Source organism: Apus apus, chromosome 3 (genome assembly GCF_020740795.1).
Source record: "Apus apus isolate bApuApu2 chromosome 3, bApuApu2.pri.cur, whole genome shotgun sequence".
Lineage (NCBI taxonomy): Eukaryota > Metazoa > Chordata > Aves > Apodiformes > Apodidae > Apus > Apus apus.
The window spans coordinates 89,685,905-89,702,876 of record NC_067284.1 but is presented as its reverse complement, the minus strand read 5'-3'; the positions used below and the strand labels follow the sequence as shown (position 1 = coordinate 89,702,876).

General features: G+C 35.2%; 1 protein-coding gene across 22 annotated transcripts in view; it reads left to right on the top strand.

The window, feature by feature from the left end:
* AFDN (afadin, adherens junction formation factor) overlaps positions 1 to 16,972 on the top strand; it is a 125,783-nt gene that overhangs the window by 87,791 nt on the left and 21,020 nt on the right. For all 22 annotated transcript variants that reach the window (XM_051615272.1, XM_051615267.1, XM_051615265.1 and 19 more), the window contains 3 exons: positions 15,141 to 15,206; positions 15,365 to 15,438; positions 15,963 to 16,081. In XM_051615272.1, coding sequence (XP_051471232.1) covers positions 15,141 to 15,206; positions 15,365 to 15,438; positions 15,963 to 16,081 — 259 coding nt within the window. The remainder of the gene's footprint in view (positions 1 to 15,140; positions 15,207 to 15,364; positions 15,439 to 15,962; positions 16,082 to 16,972) is intronic.

The following is a 16,972-nucleotide window of genomic DNA, read 5'->3' as shown; positions in this document are numbered from 1 at the left end:
ATAGGGTTATTTTCAAGGGATTGTTTCAACGGGTTCAAAGTAGCTTATTGGAAGTAATTAATAGGATGTTTTTCCTGTAATAGGCTTCATAAAAACCACAGAGTAAGGAAGAATACACACGTTAATTTTCTCAGTCTGCCCAGAGCAGAACAGATTAGAGGATTGAATGAGTGTGACTGAGAAGTTAGCGCTAGTGGGTGGATTTTTTCCTTTTTATTCTTATCTTGTTGACTTTTGCTAATAGTTTTTCTGACACTTATGAAGTCATGTGTCTTTTACCAGCATAAAAACTAAAACTCTCACTTTTTCCTTTGGCTGAGGAAAATGGAGGAAGAAGTCCAGTAGACTTACTTGTTAAAATTTTCTAAGCATTAACTGTATAGAATACCTGAAATGAGAGGGAGAGAGGCAAGTGTGAGAACAATTTGGGTTTTTCTAACTTCTTTAATAATAAAAAGATGGCTATCAAATACTTATTTGAATATACCTTATATTTGAAGAAATGAAAGGTTGTATACAGTTTCAGAAATACACAGCTACTGCTGCCATGCCCAGGATCCCGGTTTTACTTCTGACTCTATTACATTTATTGAAATTCTGGTTTCTAGAGCACTTAAAAAATGTTGTAATAAAAGAAGATGCAGCAGCTGGTCAACAGGTGGCCTTGCTCCAACCATTGAAAGAAAGCCCTGATTAATCTTTTGTTAGGAAAACAGTTGTTGTTTTCCTGGGATGTGACAAAATAGTTGCACTCATTAACATGCTGTGAGAAGGCCTTTGCATGTCAGTGCTGACCTGCCTTTCTTGTTAAGTCTTAGTGGGCTCCTTGTACGTGTCACTGGCTTTGGATAAAGTTGGCTAGAAGGCAAGATGGTGGTATTCTAGGGATGGATGAAATTGACAGATTCTCAGAGATTGTGAAGAAAAATAATTCCTGCAAACTGCTTTTCTTCCTTCTACACTCTAAAAAAAAATTGTTCGTTCCTAGTAATCTCTGCTCATCTCTGAGGAAACATCAACAAATGTATCATTTGATAATTCTTTGAGTTTTTATTAGTTTGCAGGGTTTTGTAGATAAAGTCTGTACCAATTAAAGAGTTTTTAATGTGGAAATGAGGTACCATACCTGACATACCCTTTCCATGCCAAATGCTCTTAATTGCCAAATGATTGGTCACACCTTCTCTGCTGCAATTGAAAAAGATTATTGGACTTGAAGCTGAGTTTATACAAGCAAAGAAGTGACACAACTTGCTCTGAAATCCTGTGCACCTGCTTATTCTTGTGATAGTTTCAGTTTGTGATACGAGACAGATACAGACATGTTGATATTAATGTGCAAAACAAAACAATCAAAGGAGAGGAGTCAAGGAATGTATGAGAGTGTTAGTTCCCCGGGGAACCCTGTATTTGATCGTCTTTCCACCTAATGACAGGTAAAATGTTTGAATACGTTACTTCTAGTTTAACAAGATATAAGTAGCTGTGAAATAGTTGTTTACAGGCCTGCCAGGAGGGAGCAGAAATGCTGAGCATCACCTAGTTCACCTTACTTTGCTGTAAGGGGATTTTGTGAGGCAGGACAGCCCCTGCAAGCAGCTGTGTAGTAAGTATGTACACTATATGCATACATACCAGAGGAAAGGAGTTACGAAACAGCAGTTAGCTGCCAGAGCATTGTAAACAGTGTTGTATTTGTTCCACTTTTGTTTTTAAGTTGGGAAAATACCTAACAGCATTTCTTAAACTGAATACTCTGATTGATTTTATTTTTTTTTAAAGTGAAATTATACAGCTTCTGATACGATCTGAAAAGATTAATTCTTGTTCTACCCTTTTGTAGGTGTTGCATGTTTTCTTGCAGTACTATTCCTGTAGCTTTATGAGCAGTAGCTTTTGTAATAGGTATATGGAAATGCAGTTGGTTGTAGGAGTGGTCGGGTATCAGGAACAGTACTGCTTTTTGAGGTTGTGTGCAGAATTTGGTTGCTCTAACCCTGAAAGATGTTTTGATGTTAAAAGCTGCCTGACTTCCAACCACATTGTGGTTAAGTTTTTATGAAATCCAGATGATTTGGAAGCAGCGTGTGCATGCAGTTTACTTTAAAAATATATCGCTTTTTGGGGGCTTTTGCATGTGACTTCTTAGCCATCTGTGGGCCAGCACATTACTTCCTGTTTAATTTGGAGATTTTTTGTCTTTTGTACAAAAGAACTCCCTTTTTGTTGTGTGTTTTTTTTTTTTCCTAGCAGTTTTCAAAGTTTAATAAAGCTTCTAAAGTAAATGGAAGTCGGAACAGCATAACTGATTACGTAAGACTCTGAATATTGTATTGGTTATAGCTGGTGTTGATAAATGCTCCAGTGTGTCATAGCATCCAGCTCCGAGTTATCTTGATGGGTATCTTGGAAAATCCAGCAGACTAGAGCAGTAGCTGCTGTTGAGGGCTGAAAGAGAAGTGGAGAATTGTTTTTTTTCTTTCAAGGATCTGTAGTCCCGGAGATCAAAATGTGGTTTTCTGTTGTTGGAAGAACAGAATCCATGGTAAGTCTGTTCAGGTTTCTGTTGGGACTGTATTTCTCTGAAGTTTTAAATGCTATCCCTGTACTTTTTCTTGCTCTCTTGCTTGTTTAAACCTGCCAGTAGTTATTTCTTCATGTAGCAACAATGTAATACAGCATGCAGTTAAACATAGTCAGATGTTAGCACCTAACTTCCTAAAATCTAGAAAGAAAAAACTAATTTTTTAGCTTGTTCTTCATATGTGCTTCTCAAATTTGTGGAAGTGACTATTAATATTTAAAGTTTCAGGTGTGATAACTACTGTTTTACTGTGGCAGAGCATGAATAGCATGACCTGTGAGCTTTTTACTTGTCATATTAGTTGGCTTTAATCCAGGTTCCTCTAAAAGTCTGTTTTCCTCTTATAAAGTCTTAGTAGAATAATTAAAATTGACATCCTGAACAGGATGTATAGGATACTCTAATACTCGGTAGATGCTTCTGAAAAGACCAGAAATATGCAGATACACTGCAGTTAGGATATCTTATGTTCAGAACCTAGTCTAGCATTTATGTTCTGTTTAGACTGCTCCTGCACAAACAAAACTGTTCTTGTGTCCTGCAAGAACGATAGAGCAGGTTTTGTTGATTAATCTTTGCATGCTGGTTATCTTCATTAGTATGGTACGATTTAGTTTTTTTTAAAGTATGGCACACTTCTACTTCTTGCTCAGTCATGATTAGTATAACAGAAAAGGTTACCTTAAAATATATACAAGCACCTTAAAATACTTATGTATATGCCCCTACTGGCATATAAATCAGAGTGAATTTTCCAGGGTTTTTTAACAGCTAGTCACATAAAATACATATATAGCTCTTGCTAAAATAGGATAAGATGGTGGTAGGGTGTATCTTTTTTATCAGAAGCCTTTCAAACACTGAGTGTTTGAATAAGTACTCTGGGGAAGGGGCTTACTTTTCTAAGAACAAGTGTGTGGCATCTTAGCCATAAGTAATTTGTACTATTTGGCAAGCTTGTTTGTTCTTAAGGTTTAATTAAGTAATTCTGAATGGCTTTTATTTTCTAAATTGTTGTTTGTAATTTTATATTTAACAGTTCATTAAAGGTGCTAAATTTAAGGACAGTTTGAGACTACCATGAATGTCAATTTCAATGCGAAAATTTTCTGGAAGTTTGTATTAGAACTATGGAAAATGAACAGGCTTAAACATTTATGTAATTTTTTTTTTTTCCCCAAAATTGAAAATTAGGTTTCTAGTTAATAATACTGGTAACATGCAGATTAGAGGGAAACAAATTTGTATTTGCAAATACAGACAGCTGATGGGATTATTTTTAAGTGTTTAGGAAAGTTTTTACCCTTTCCTCCCAGCATGAATTAATTGAAATGCTTCAGTAAGATCTAAAAGTTGTTTTGTCGTGTCTATTTTAATGTTCAATAGTAATTCACATCAGCAGTCTGAACTACTCAGGTTGCCTTACCAGGCTTCTTAGGAGGAATTTACAATAAAAATGTAGTATTGTCATTTCCAGCACAGATTTCTCAGTCTTGCAGGAATACGTTAGTATGTAAGCTGCTCGTTTACTCCTCTTAGTGAACAAATAAGTAGTTGTGTGTTAGTGATTTGCCTGTTTGTTGTTGATTCATAACTTCCCAGCAGGGTTTTTGGTTAAATTTTGGTACCTTGTAGATATTTTATAAAATTTTGTTAATGCTTTCATATGCTGTGTAAAAACTAAGGTTTATGCCGGCACAGCATGATTTTTCTTCTTACTAGCTGTGAGACCGCAGCTCTGCTCAATTAGAATTTTTTTTCTTTTATTCATGTTTATTTAGATTGATACTGCAAATGGATCACCCAGACATTTGTATCTAATGCCTTTTGAAACGAAGTGGGGTTTAAGATTAATGGACTGGTTCCTCCTTGTACTAATACCTTCTGTATGCAGGCACTTGATAGCCAGCCAGCAAAAGCTTTAGTGCACATATGCTTTAGCTAGAATTCCTCTACCAGACTTCATTCAATTCTGGCATTCAAATACCTTCCAACATTTTGTTTCCATACATGCTAATACAGCTTTTTAATATTAATTTTTTTTTACTCCTATTAATGAAAAAGACTTCTAGTCTCACACTCAAAGTTTCCAGAGTGTGACAGAAATCAGGTTACAAATTGGTAGAGTTCTGTCTAGCATAGAAGGCACTACAGTGATTGTGTCTTATTAAGGTTTCTGAATAGTCTAATTTGATGTGTTTGTTTGTTTGGGGGGTTTTTTTGGGTGTGCATTTTGGAGTTTGGATTTTTGTTTTTTTAAAATAAGACTACGTATGCACAAAATTAAAGTACTATATGTTTTATTAAGGCCATTTCAGGAAGTCCATTGCAGAACATTCTGGATTCTTCATCTTTTATCTCCTGGGAGAAGCATGCTTTAGGAAGGTACAGGGTATATTCACTTGCTTGCTTTGTGTGCAAGTCAGTCGTTATTGCAAACATCATTTTATTAAAAAGTAATGGGTAAGCTATATTAAATTAAAGAGAACCACAACATTCTTCCGTCTTCTCTCTTTGCTCCTTTTGAGGCTATTTGCAAATAGACCTTCTGGTTACTCCGGGTGTGAAGTTTCTAGGTTGTCAGATGCTTCAGAGTCCCATGATATTGTACTGCTTGTATATTCTCTTTTTTTTTTTTTTTCTCTCTGAATAGTACAACACTTCTTTTTCATCTGTTTTCTCACCAGTGCAACTTAAAACTATGATGGAATTGTTAATAGATGTTAAATGCTCAGTGTTTGTCTGGGAATAATGTTGGTTGTCGCCAGATTTTAAATCTCCACCGTCTGTTTAATTGGAAATGTTTTGCCCGCTTGTGGCTATAGTTTATCCATCTCCAAAAATGTTTGGTTCCCACCCCCTACCATGGAGAATCTGAGAGGGGAAAGCAGAAGTTTACATATGTGAACATGGCTCAGTTTTTAAATTCTTTTTAAGTCAAGGTATGATGTGACTCAGCAGCTGTAGCCACAACTAACAGACCAGTTTTACATACAGTTGGCTGGTTCACCTCATTTATTTGGAAATTATATAAGGCATGCTATGAAGAATTTTGTCTAACAAAGACAGATTTCCAGAGTCTCTCTGGGGCAGCTGAAGCCTTCGTTTTCTCTGACAAAGTGGGTTTTTTTCCAATCTTCAATTCCGGAGAAATTTATCTTCACTGGGGGCAGGACCAGTAGCTACAATGTTGGTCTTTCTCATTCCTCTGGGCTGACAGCAAATAGATCAGTGAGTCAAATGTAGTATGTTCAGTACATAAAGTAGATAAGTATGAATTAATATCCAGATAGAACCTACAAAAGGCATGGAGCTTTAGGGAATGTGAGTTTCTGCATGATCAAAAATCTTCGCTTTTACTCTCTTTTGCTAGAGAGTACATTTGTAATCTAGCAGCATTGGTATTATTTAAAATTATATTCTTTAAAGTGCTTAGAAGTTTGGGTTATTTAAATGCTTCTGGACTAATGACTTGCCAGGGAGATCAGACTAAGACTTGAATGTGATGCATAAACTTGCCTTTAAGGACGTTTATAAAAACTTATGGAGATCTTCTGTGTAAACTTAAGAGTCTGCAACTGGAGAATTAGTGTTGATAAAAATCAGTAAATACCTACTCTGGGCGTAGGCAGATAAAAGCTTTCAGGCCTGATGGCTGGTATCAGGCTTGATAGTTACATTTCTATCCTGTTTTGTTAAAAGATATTTTAGTTGCCGGGATTAATTCTGGTTTTAAACCGCTTCATTTTTATAAAATACAACAGAAGCTCAAGAAAAATTACTGATGTGGGGGAACAGTGTCATCCTTGTAAATTTACCAGTTACAAGGTCCTAATATTTCAGCAAGGTTGTATTTGTGTATGTATATACATAGACGTATGTGGTATCTTCATTGTTAAAATGAAACCTTTTTTAAGGTTTGCATAATTACACAAAATCCAAGAAAGTATTGAAAAATATTTTTTAAAAACTCTTAATGATTTATGTGAACCATTGGAGTGTTTTGACATGTAGTCTTTGTATCTGAAGCCACTTAAATTGGAGTATTACCTTGGAAAGGATGATAACACATTTTTGTGGCTTCAGTCAAACTGTAATTGGAGAGTGAAAGATACCTTCACTTCAGGACTACTTTTTCATATTACGATTTATGTGAAGCTTGAAACTGTTTTAAGTATTTATGTATTTAAGACAGAAATCTTCACATCAGTATTTAAAGACCATTGGGAAGACTTTCTTGCACTTTGTGTAACTAGAAGTAGCTTTTAATACATGTAACATTTTTAACTATCTGTTACTGAAGTGATTTTTTTTTTTTCCTTTAAACCTGATTCTGCCAGTCTTTATTGAAAGGTGTTCATTGCTCCTGTTTTACTGGAGTGATAAACAAAGTAGATGAAGCTAAGCAGGTACAGGCAAACAGTGGTTTAGAACAAGTAACAACAAGACCTTCTGGAGTGTTACTGGTTTGGTTAGGTACTGTACCTGCAGATATGTTTTGCAGATGAATAGTTTTTCCTTAATTACTTAATACTTGATTTTGCTGTCATTCCTGACAGCTGGAGAAGTGTTTTTGTAATAGTTTTCATAGCTTTAATTTTAATGATAGGTATTGAATTTAATACGTCATCCTACAGATCGGCTAAAACTGCAGGAATCCACCTAAACTAGTTGTGGGACATGATGTTTATCTATTAAGGGGTTATGACCTCACAACAGTGGGTTTTCATTCCCACTCTTGATAACCTTTACGCTGGGGTATTGATGGGACTGCACAGTGTCTCAGCACCTCCAGCCCATCATGATGCTGGTGGCAGGTCCCCATGTGCTGCGGCAATTGCATGGGAGGCTTGCCTGGGAACCCAGCTGCATGTTGACACTCACTGGAAGGAGCTGCCTGTTGTTTCCACCACACCGTTACAGATACCAAACGGGAAGGACGAACAGGCAGGATTTCTTCTGCTGGGTTTTAATGCTTCTTTGGTGACTGAATCACCAGCTCGTGGGCTGGCTGTGATGTTGCCATTAGGAAGACTCTGTCTGATGTTCCTGTTTTTCAAACTGCTGCTTAATGTACAGTTGTGCCCTGTGTTATGCTCCAGTTATATGGTATGTGAGCCAAATTTTCCCATGTGTGTTACTGATGAGGAAGTCTTACAAAAGTTATCTTGTTATGTAGCAACACTAGTAGTAAAATCTGTTCTCCTTAAATATTTTCTTTAATTCTGCTATTCTTAGTAACTCGTTACTATTGTAGTCTTGTACATTCTGAATTTTATGCTCCTCTGATGTAGGAGTAGTTGTTTCTTTTTATCATATCAGTGTAGTTTATCTTGTTCTTTTCTTTATAAATGTGATTACTCCATGGAAGTGTCTGTAAATTTTTTTAAATGCTGCCCCTTCTGTTTCTATAGTTCTTGTAGTAAGTTTTGAAGCAAATGCAGTATTTTTGCTTCAGTCCTGTTAGTGCAAGGAGAGGCATGGAAAATAACACTAATTGTGAGAACAAGCATAGACTACCTTACACTGATGTGTGTTGCTTGATAGATTGCCCAGATGATAAGTGGATGTGATGGAAAATTACTTATTTCTTGTTAGGCTGTCTCAGAAGCTGGGGTTAGATTCCATAATCCAGCTCTGTCCTTGGGCTTCTTTCACATGACAGGATTTTTGTAGTCAAGCAGAGAATCATACTGGGCTTAAAAAGGGCCAATGTCCACTTGGACGACAGGTATGAAATCTTTGCGTACCTTTGTCTGCCATAAGTCATAGTTAGCTGAGCATTTTTTTTTTCTTTTGGTGTATTACATGCATGATTGGTTTTCCTGTGTTGTATCAACTTTGTTTTCCTTCCATCTTCCTGCTTCCAGTGAATTTTCAGATAATTTTGAGATTACAGTCTGTGTGACTTGAAGAGTGGAAATGCCAAAAATGCAAACCTAATATTTGAGGAGTTTGTTACTTTCTTCACCTTCCAGGTGCTCTTTTAATGAGAGAATGTAGTGTTGGACTCTTTTTTCTTCCCACCCTGGCCCTGTGTCAGTGCTGTGACTCTTAAATATGTTGTAGAGATTGAAGTTACACTGACCAGAGGTGCCAAAATTGCTCTGTGACTTTGAGGATTGCTGTAGTTGCATGAGTTTTTAGAACTTTTCTAATCTTTTAGGGCCTTCAGGAAACTAATTCAGTCAATTAATGTGTTCATTTACTCAATAAATATTTTACTGAATTCTTTTTTATATCTAGTGATGTGTCCTGTGACACTAATTTATGTTTTTCTAGGTTTTCTACAGCTTATTTAGAAGATATTTGTAAAATAACTTTCACAGAGTTTTTGTTACTTACCAATTTCCAAAATATAACTACTTAGCAAGTACTTTTTCTCAATTAATAGGGAATACTTCTAAAATCATATGTCTGTATGTATCAATGTCATTTATGTTATACATGTACTAAAAATTTTTAAAAGTTGTTGTCTCTCAAGTGAGATTTTAATATTGACTCTTTTTCATTGGTTCTAGTCTGTCTGAATTAATTAATCTAAGACAGAGTGTTTTGAAGCAGCTGAAAACTCTTCTGAAGTTTCAGCTGGTTTACTGTGCTTTGCTCTGCAGTCTTTGGTTGCGTTTTGAGATGAAGTTCTGTTGATCCTGTAAATTGGGGTTTTTTTGATTCCATATGTTGGAGGAGTGATAATAAAACATCCCCTGAAACAAATGATAACTCTTGATAATTTTTCTCTTTTTCACATGTAAGCGAATCTTTCTTGTTCATTAAATCCTCTGCTATTTCAGTATTTGTGTTACTTTGTGTTTTAGGAATATAGTCTGCAATCTTGATTTCTTTTTCTCACAGGTTCAGGGTTTTTGCTTTGAGAATTAATTTAGGAAGTTTCATAAGTATCCTATAAAATAAAATAATGTAAAGTTTTAATTTAATTTCAAAAGAAAAGTTAGTATTACACAGACTATGCAACTCATGACCTATGAACAGTACTGATGTGAAACTCCCAGCAATCCACATAATCCAAATGTGTAATAAAATTAATAAGCCTCTCTGTGTTTTATTTCCTTGCTTTTATTCATATCCTTAGGTTGTAATTTCAGACTTCAGCTCGTAAAATTTTTCTGAACGTGTTTCTGTTCTGTGGTAAGAACTATTTAAAACTAGGCTGCTATGCAAAAATGAAGATCCTCTTTTCTGAAAACTTACCTATCTTCTGTCCCACACTAAGTATTGCTATACAGTGTATGTGGGCCACACAGATACAGTAAAACCAGATTGAAGGGAACTACAACCTCTGCTGAGTTTTTGTTGCTGGATTTTTTGATAGTGTTTGGTACCTCAATGTCTTGCTTATCCTCTTGAGTAGTAGTCTCTTTATTCTTGCTCTGCTTCTTGGAGAAGGACTCATTGCTTATTTACGTTTTCCAAGGTAGTCTGGTTACTTAAACAAGTATTGTCCTATGCATTCTTTTCTTCATTTTGATTTAGGATAAAGACCTGAGATAGCATTCTAACCAGACTTCTTTATGCAGAAGTATCCTGAGTTTACGTTTACCTCCTAAGTAAGATTAGAAGATCTGTTAAAATTCCATCTAAATGTGAGAGAATATTCTCAATTGTCACAGAATTCCTGCAGCAACCTGTAAATCACTGAAGATCACAGCAATTTTAGGATTAATTACTCTCATACCCTAACTAAACTGAAGCACATGCCAAACTTGCAAGTGCAATACGTTAACATCTTTCAACTTTTGCTGTTTTAAAATGTTAAAATACCTCTTAAGACAAGTGCAGGATTATTAAAAAAAACTCACAACACATTTATTCAGGTATTGCATCTCATGCAAATGCATAGCTTCATTCTGAGTACTTGAACATAGTTGTTTTCTTCACTTTCCCACATGCATTGGCTACGTACATTCATCTTAAAGATGCATAATCTCAAACATGGAGAAGTTTATTTTTTAGTTTTTACTCAGAGCGCTAATTAAGCTTCCTGGAAAAAAAAAAAAAAGGGAAATTTTAATCCTGTTGTGCAATTACATAAGTAAAGTTGTTCTGGCTTCTCTAACAGAGTATTTTGAGTTGAGGTTTTCATCTCCATCTGTTGCTCAGATTAGGATAATTTGAATTTTTTAGGTTTAGGAGGGTAATGGGTTGGCCTTGGCCAAGTTGGGAAGTGTCTTTTCGGTGTGCTTGCTGTGCAGGCTATTAAAAGCTTAAAATGAAGATAGACTTGATATGCTGTTACCTTCCCCCCCTCCCCATTTGTAATTTGCTTTCTCTGTGTGAGGATCTCTATTTATGTGACTGTTCTGGTTTTTCAGTTGTTTTGGAACTCAGGTTCCCATTCAGGTGAACAGAAGCCTGTGTTGATCACTTTTGATACAGTGATTGCAATTGTTTTGTTCAAGTGGGATTCCCACTTGAAAACTGACTAAGAAGTTTAGCTGCTAATTTGGAAGCAATAAGAACTATCAGTAGGTTTGTGGTGTCTTTTGATTTACACACCTTGGAAGTTTTCCTTGAATTATTACTTAAGGGAAAGGATTTCCCAGATTTTTCTTAAAAGGGTACTGTTGTTTCCCTTTTCTGCTAGGATTGTGGGAAAGCATTGACTCAACTGTGAAAGAAAAACAGACTGGTAGACTGGTAGCACTAGAGTGTTTGCTACTATAGGTGAGGCTCTTTCTTTTCTTTTAGGATTTTCTACGTTATTTATTGAAAAATACTTGTAAAGGTTTGGGGATTTTGTAGTTGTCTTTTTTTTTTTTTTTTTTTTTTTTTTGAGAAAATAGGCTACAGGTTCATTAATCTCCAGGGTATAAACCATCTTTTTATGCTTACTACGTTGTTTTCCACAATCTAACTCCTCTACAGTTGTGTTTTTCTGTTGAAACTAACAGCTTTATAGGTACACATGCTTTTGTTACTTGGGATTGGAGAAAATAAAGTTAACTGAAAAGAATGTTCACAGTATTATGGTTACTGATACACAAATGTCATTGCTCTGTTTTGTTTGTGGGGAAATAGTTTAGTTAGGTAAACATTCAAGTTCCTTTGGAAAAAAAAAAGTAGGTTAATAATCAGTTTACAAATAAACATGTTTTATTGTGGTGATAGGAGAAAAAATCTGTGATGTGCATGACAATGTCACTCAATGTGGAGTTCAGTATGCATGTCTAACCATATATTAAGATTCTGTGTTTTTAATAACTGTACATTTCCTTCTAATGCAGTCATCTGGAAGGTGGAACTGAAGCAAAATTAAGTCTAAACTCTAAAGTTTAGGGTAAAAGTTGAAGGAAGATGATGAGTTAACTTCGAGGTTGCTTACAGAGAGGTCTTCCCTAGCATAACTGACAGCACAAGCATGTTGTGAGAAGCATACTAAATGGCATGTGAAGTAGGCAGAGAAGAAGCTCATTTGTCCTAATTATATGTGAGTCGATGTGGTAGCTGATAAAGATTTTTTTAAATGTAATTTCAATGGAGATTTATTTCAAATCATTTCTTATTCCTTCAAAATTTTTTAAGAGCTAGCACATCTGCTCGTAACTTTTCTTAAAGGAGCAGGAAAGGGGTTGACAAACTGTATAGGCTTTAAAAAAGCATGAAAAAAGAAGGAACAAAGAGTAAAATGTCAATTCCTTCACATCATAATGAAAAGTTACTGTAAGGCTTAGAGTATAAGAACAGTTGTACTCAGAGCAAAAATCCATCTATCCGATATCCTCCAGGTGTGGGGTGTTCAGCCAAATAACATAACAAAACAAGTGTCAGATGGTTCTGTCTAGCTTTGACCTTTCTATAATGTCAGAATTGCCTTCAGAGTGTATTGTATCTCTTATCGTTTTTTTTCTGAAAGCCCTTGAAGGGCCATGTAATGAATCTGTGATCTTTTTTTACACATTTACACTTTGGCATCCCCAGCAGTCTTGTTCCTGGCAGTTTCCCAATTTAATCATAAGATCCTGTGGAAAATGCATTTTTGTTTTTTTGTTTGTTTGTGGGCTTTTTTTGTTTGGGTTGTTTCTTTTTGTTGTTGTTGTTTTGTGTGGGGCGGGCTGTTTTCTGTTATTTTTTTTTTCAATATGCTAGCTAATAGCATGAATAAGAAAGCTTTGTCTGCTGATGAGAGATGATAAATAACCCAGTCTTTGCCACTCATAATCCCATAGACCTTCACTTCCTTAATTGTTGCTAAGATGAGGAGCTATGTCTATTTAGTTGGTTCTGTCAAGGAAACTATTCCATGTTTCTGGTCTTCCTTGTTATCCTCTGGACTCAGAATAATCAGAATTATAAACAATTTTCTAAATGTGAACCTTTTAGATGTTTGGTGACCGTAGTGGTTTATGTTTTGATTGTTCTTTTCTACTAGTTCTGTTTGCTTCCATATAGTTAAGCTGACCTGTGAAGATAGCTCTGAAAAAAGCAACTAAAAAGATCTTTATCAAGGCATTAAAGCCAGTTTAGAAGTTATATGGGTATCTGTGCAATTGCAAATGTTTATCTCATCATTGGCTGCAAACCAGTGTACATGTCACAGGCTTAAACAGAAGGTTTCAACTCAATTGGGACAAATTAAATGTTTTCCCCCATTATTGCTCTAGTGTACAGTGTCATGTGATCCTTCTCCAACTCTTGGTTTTAACTTACCTGATATATTTTCTAAATGGCAAATGTAGTTGCATTATTTTTTGTCCTTTTCTTGGAACACTTATGCTCATTGTGAACAGCACATTTAGGGCTTCTCTGAGCACTTCCAGTCCTTCTGAAAATAGGTAACTTCCTGTTCATTGTTAAACTAGTTATTAATATACAAGGACAAGTTCCATCTTATGCCGTGTCACCTCCGGGTCTTACTCCTGGTAAGAGATCTTGCCACACGTGTCCTGGAAGTCTAGGTGTTATGTCAAGCAGATCATACTTCCCCACGTGTTCCTGGTTCCTTGGGGGAAAAACGGAGATCTGTGAAGCATGTTTTCATTTTTCATTATATTCATCTAGCTGTCTTCTGACTTGTATTTCTTATAACTTTTAACTGACTTTTCTGGTGTAAAGTTAAAATCATTCTGTAGTTACCTACGTGTTTCTGTAGAGCCCTTTAAGAAAACACAAACCGCCCCCCCCCCCCCCAATTTAAAATTTTTTAAATTGCCCTTACATGCTTTCCAGACAAATAGTGTCCTTACTTTGCTTATTTTTTGCATATTATTTCCTTTTTTCTTTAAATACAGGTTAAACAATTATTATGAAAAATGTGAGCATGTAAAATGTTAATCTGGAATCATGGGGCTCAAAGTCATTCCTTTTTTTGTGGCTTTTGAGTAAACATTTGGGATTAACTCAAGATTTAATGAATAAAAGTTAGGTCCTTCACCTGCCTAGAAAACGATCTATAACACTAGCTTTTGAATAATCTTCACCTTGATTTTTATTTTACTTAGAATGGTGGGGGCAATGAATGCTTTTGCTGCCAAAAGAAAAAGGATGGGGAGGGGGAAGCGTTGGAAAAGCTGGGGGGAAGAAAAAAAGGAATTTGCATAGTTGGTATTAAAGTAACTTGGGAGGTTGATTTAGAAAATGGTGTTCCATTAAAAACTGTATTCTGTTGATAACTTAGTACTCCTCTTCCAAGTGACTTGCAGAGTAAAATGGCACCATTTGCTATCGTAGATAATGAAATCACAAGTAATTATCTTACATTGTAAGTGACAGTTTAAAGGTTTGCAATGCTAACATTTAGACTGATCTATGTGATGCCTTGTAATTTGGAGCATGTGGATGCTGCAGCAGCATGGCTTGAATAGATGCTTATGTTCTCTTGTCTTGAATCTGTTGTCTGGCAATAAGTTCACTGTTAACAGTCCTTTTAAAATTTGAGTACTTTGAGGCAGATGTTTTATGAACAAAATTGCATGGTTTTGCAGTAGGCTTAAGTATTGGCTCTGTCAACTCTAAAAGAATTATTAATTATAGTATCTAATTTACTTGTTTGTTGTAAAACTAGAGTCGCTGTTTCTTTACACTGGCTGCTTTACAGTCCTAATGAGTGTAAAAAGCATTTCTATTCCTTTTTCTTGTAATCTGCAATTTACCTTGTTTCATTTGGGTATTAGCAAGGGAAACAGTGTAGTCTTTTGGAACATACTACGTACAGGTATAAAAAAATGAATAACATGCATATAAAAGTGCAAATAGGTATTTCTTATTTGAAGGGGATTTGAACAAACTTCTAAAGTATAAGTTTTGGTTAATGCATTTTTCCTTATACAAACTTGCATTAAGACCAAATATTCTTTGCTTCTAGCAATGATTGCAGGTTAAGTAGGCCTAATATTAAATTTTTCTTTTTTACTTTAAATGAATGTAACTCCTCTTTGTATAATTGGTTTTTAATAATTGTTTTTTTTCCAGTTTGGGAACATATACAAGTAATGAGAACTTAGAGGTTTACCTAGGCATGTAAAATTCTGATTAACACTTGTGGAATGCTTAAAAGATCAAATATAAATGTAATGAATTAATGCCTCTTTCTCTGTAGGGTGCTGGTCAAGACAAACTTGGAATATACGTCAAGTCTGTTGTGAAAGGAGGTGCTGCAGATGTGGTTAGTAATACTCTTAAATAGCAGAAGTTCAAACGTAGAAAGATCCTTTGGAAATGCTTTTAAATCCTTTGTTTACTAGTATGTGTGAATAATTGTTTTAATTTCGACCATGTTAGCATTGGTGTATGAATTTTCTTCTCTCTTGAATATGTAATTAGGATGGTCGTCTGGCTGCAGGGGATCAGTTGCTCAGTGTGGACGGTCGAAGTTTGGTGGGCCTGTCCCAGGAAAGGTACAGAATGCTTTCCTCGTGTGTCTTTACATGAAGAAAAAGCTAGAGTGATAATTTACTGTAAAGGGCTGAAGCTCAAGTTTTTTACATGTTAGGCTTTTTCTTGGCTTTTTGTAACTGCCTGTTACTAACCTTAGTAACAAGTTCAACTGTTTGTATCGTATTTTCTGTATATTATATGGGTTATCCATCTAGATGAGATTGTATTACACACTTGGGCTTCAGTTTGGAGCAAAATGTATTTAGCTCTGATTTTAAATATTTTGGTTGATGACCTTGAGCTGCAGAAATTGGAAGCAGTACTTGCCTCGAGGTGTTGTCTGTTTAATACACGTACCTGCTAGTCATAGTCTTCTGATTGTTTTTCGAAGTGATTTTAGAGTATTAATCAAGAGAGTGTTTTGCAAACAAATGATTACTAGAATAAACATGAGAAATCATTGCATACAAACTGATTATAAGGAGAACTAATTAATACAGTGCCTAATTCTATTTTGGTTTATTTGCTTTGGCTTTTATTGCAGGGCAGCAGAACTTATGACTAGGACAGGCTCTGTGGTAACACTAGAAGTAGCAAAACAAGGAGCAATTTACCATGGTCTGGCAACCCTACTTAATCAGCCATCCCCAATGATGCAAAGAGGTAAAAATGCTAGTATTTTTAATGTCAATAATAGCTGTTTAGGTCTTCTAATGCAGAAAATACAATAATTCACAGTAGATTGCTAAATATTACAAGATATTAAATCAGAAAATAAAAACAGTTGCACAGAAAAGAAGCATCTCCTCAAAACTTTGTGTTTTTTAAATATTTTCAATTATGCTAGTCTAATAATTAATAAAGGCTTTGCATATATACCTTTAAAATTAAATGATGCGTTGAAACACAGTTCTGTTTTGAAGTAATTTTTATTCTAAGAAATGGAATATAATGAATACAAAGGGCATTAAACTTCAGAGGCTTTTCTGTCCCTTTCATAAAAGCTTCTCTCCTCCTTTTGGAATATGTAACCAGTGAGGGCAATGTAATTACTAAGAGAGAAATAAATAGAAACAGAAGCCTCTAAAACATGTTTTGCCATTGAATTTTTATTTCTTTTTAGATTAGAAATATTGGAACATTTCTTTTTAAGTATCTGTGTCTGATCGTAGGAAGTTCTTGGATTTTTCTCCAATGTTCTATTTTATGATCCTATTTCAGTGTACTAACTCCAAAAGACATATTTAAGTCTTATGTAAAAGAATGTTAGAAAGGAAATAATTGTATAAAGGAAGACCTTTTCTACATACAGGGTAGTGCTGCTGTATAGAAGAGAATGGGTTAAAAGAATAAATCCTTATTATCACAGTTTAAAATACCATCCTAGATGCCATATGCCTGTAAGATTCAGCAGGAGACTTTACAGTGAAGCACATTTGGCTTTTCCAAATATCGTGGTTCCTTTTGAAACATACAAATCAAAGGAATCCTGTATAGTTGATGCAAGAATGGGATCATGTATCTGAAGAAGTAAAGATTTTAAAATCTAGCGTT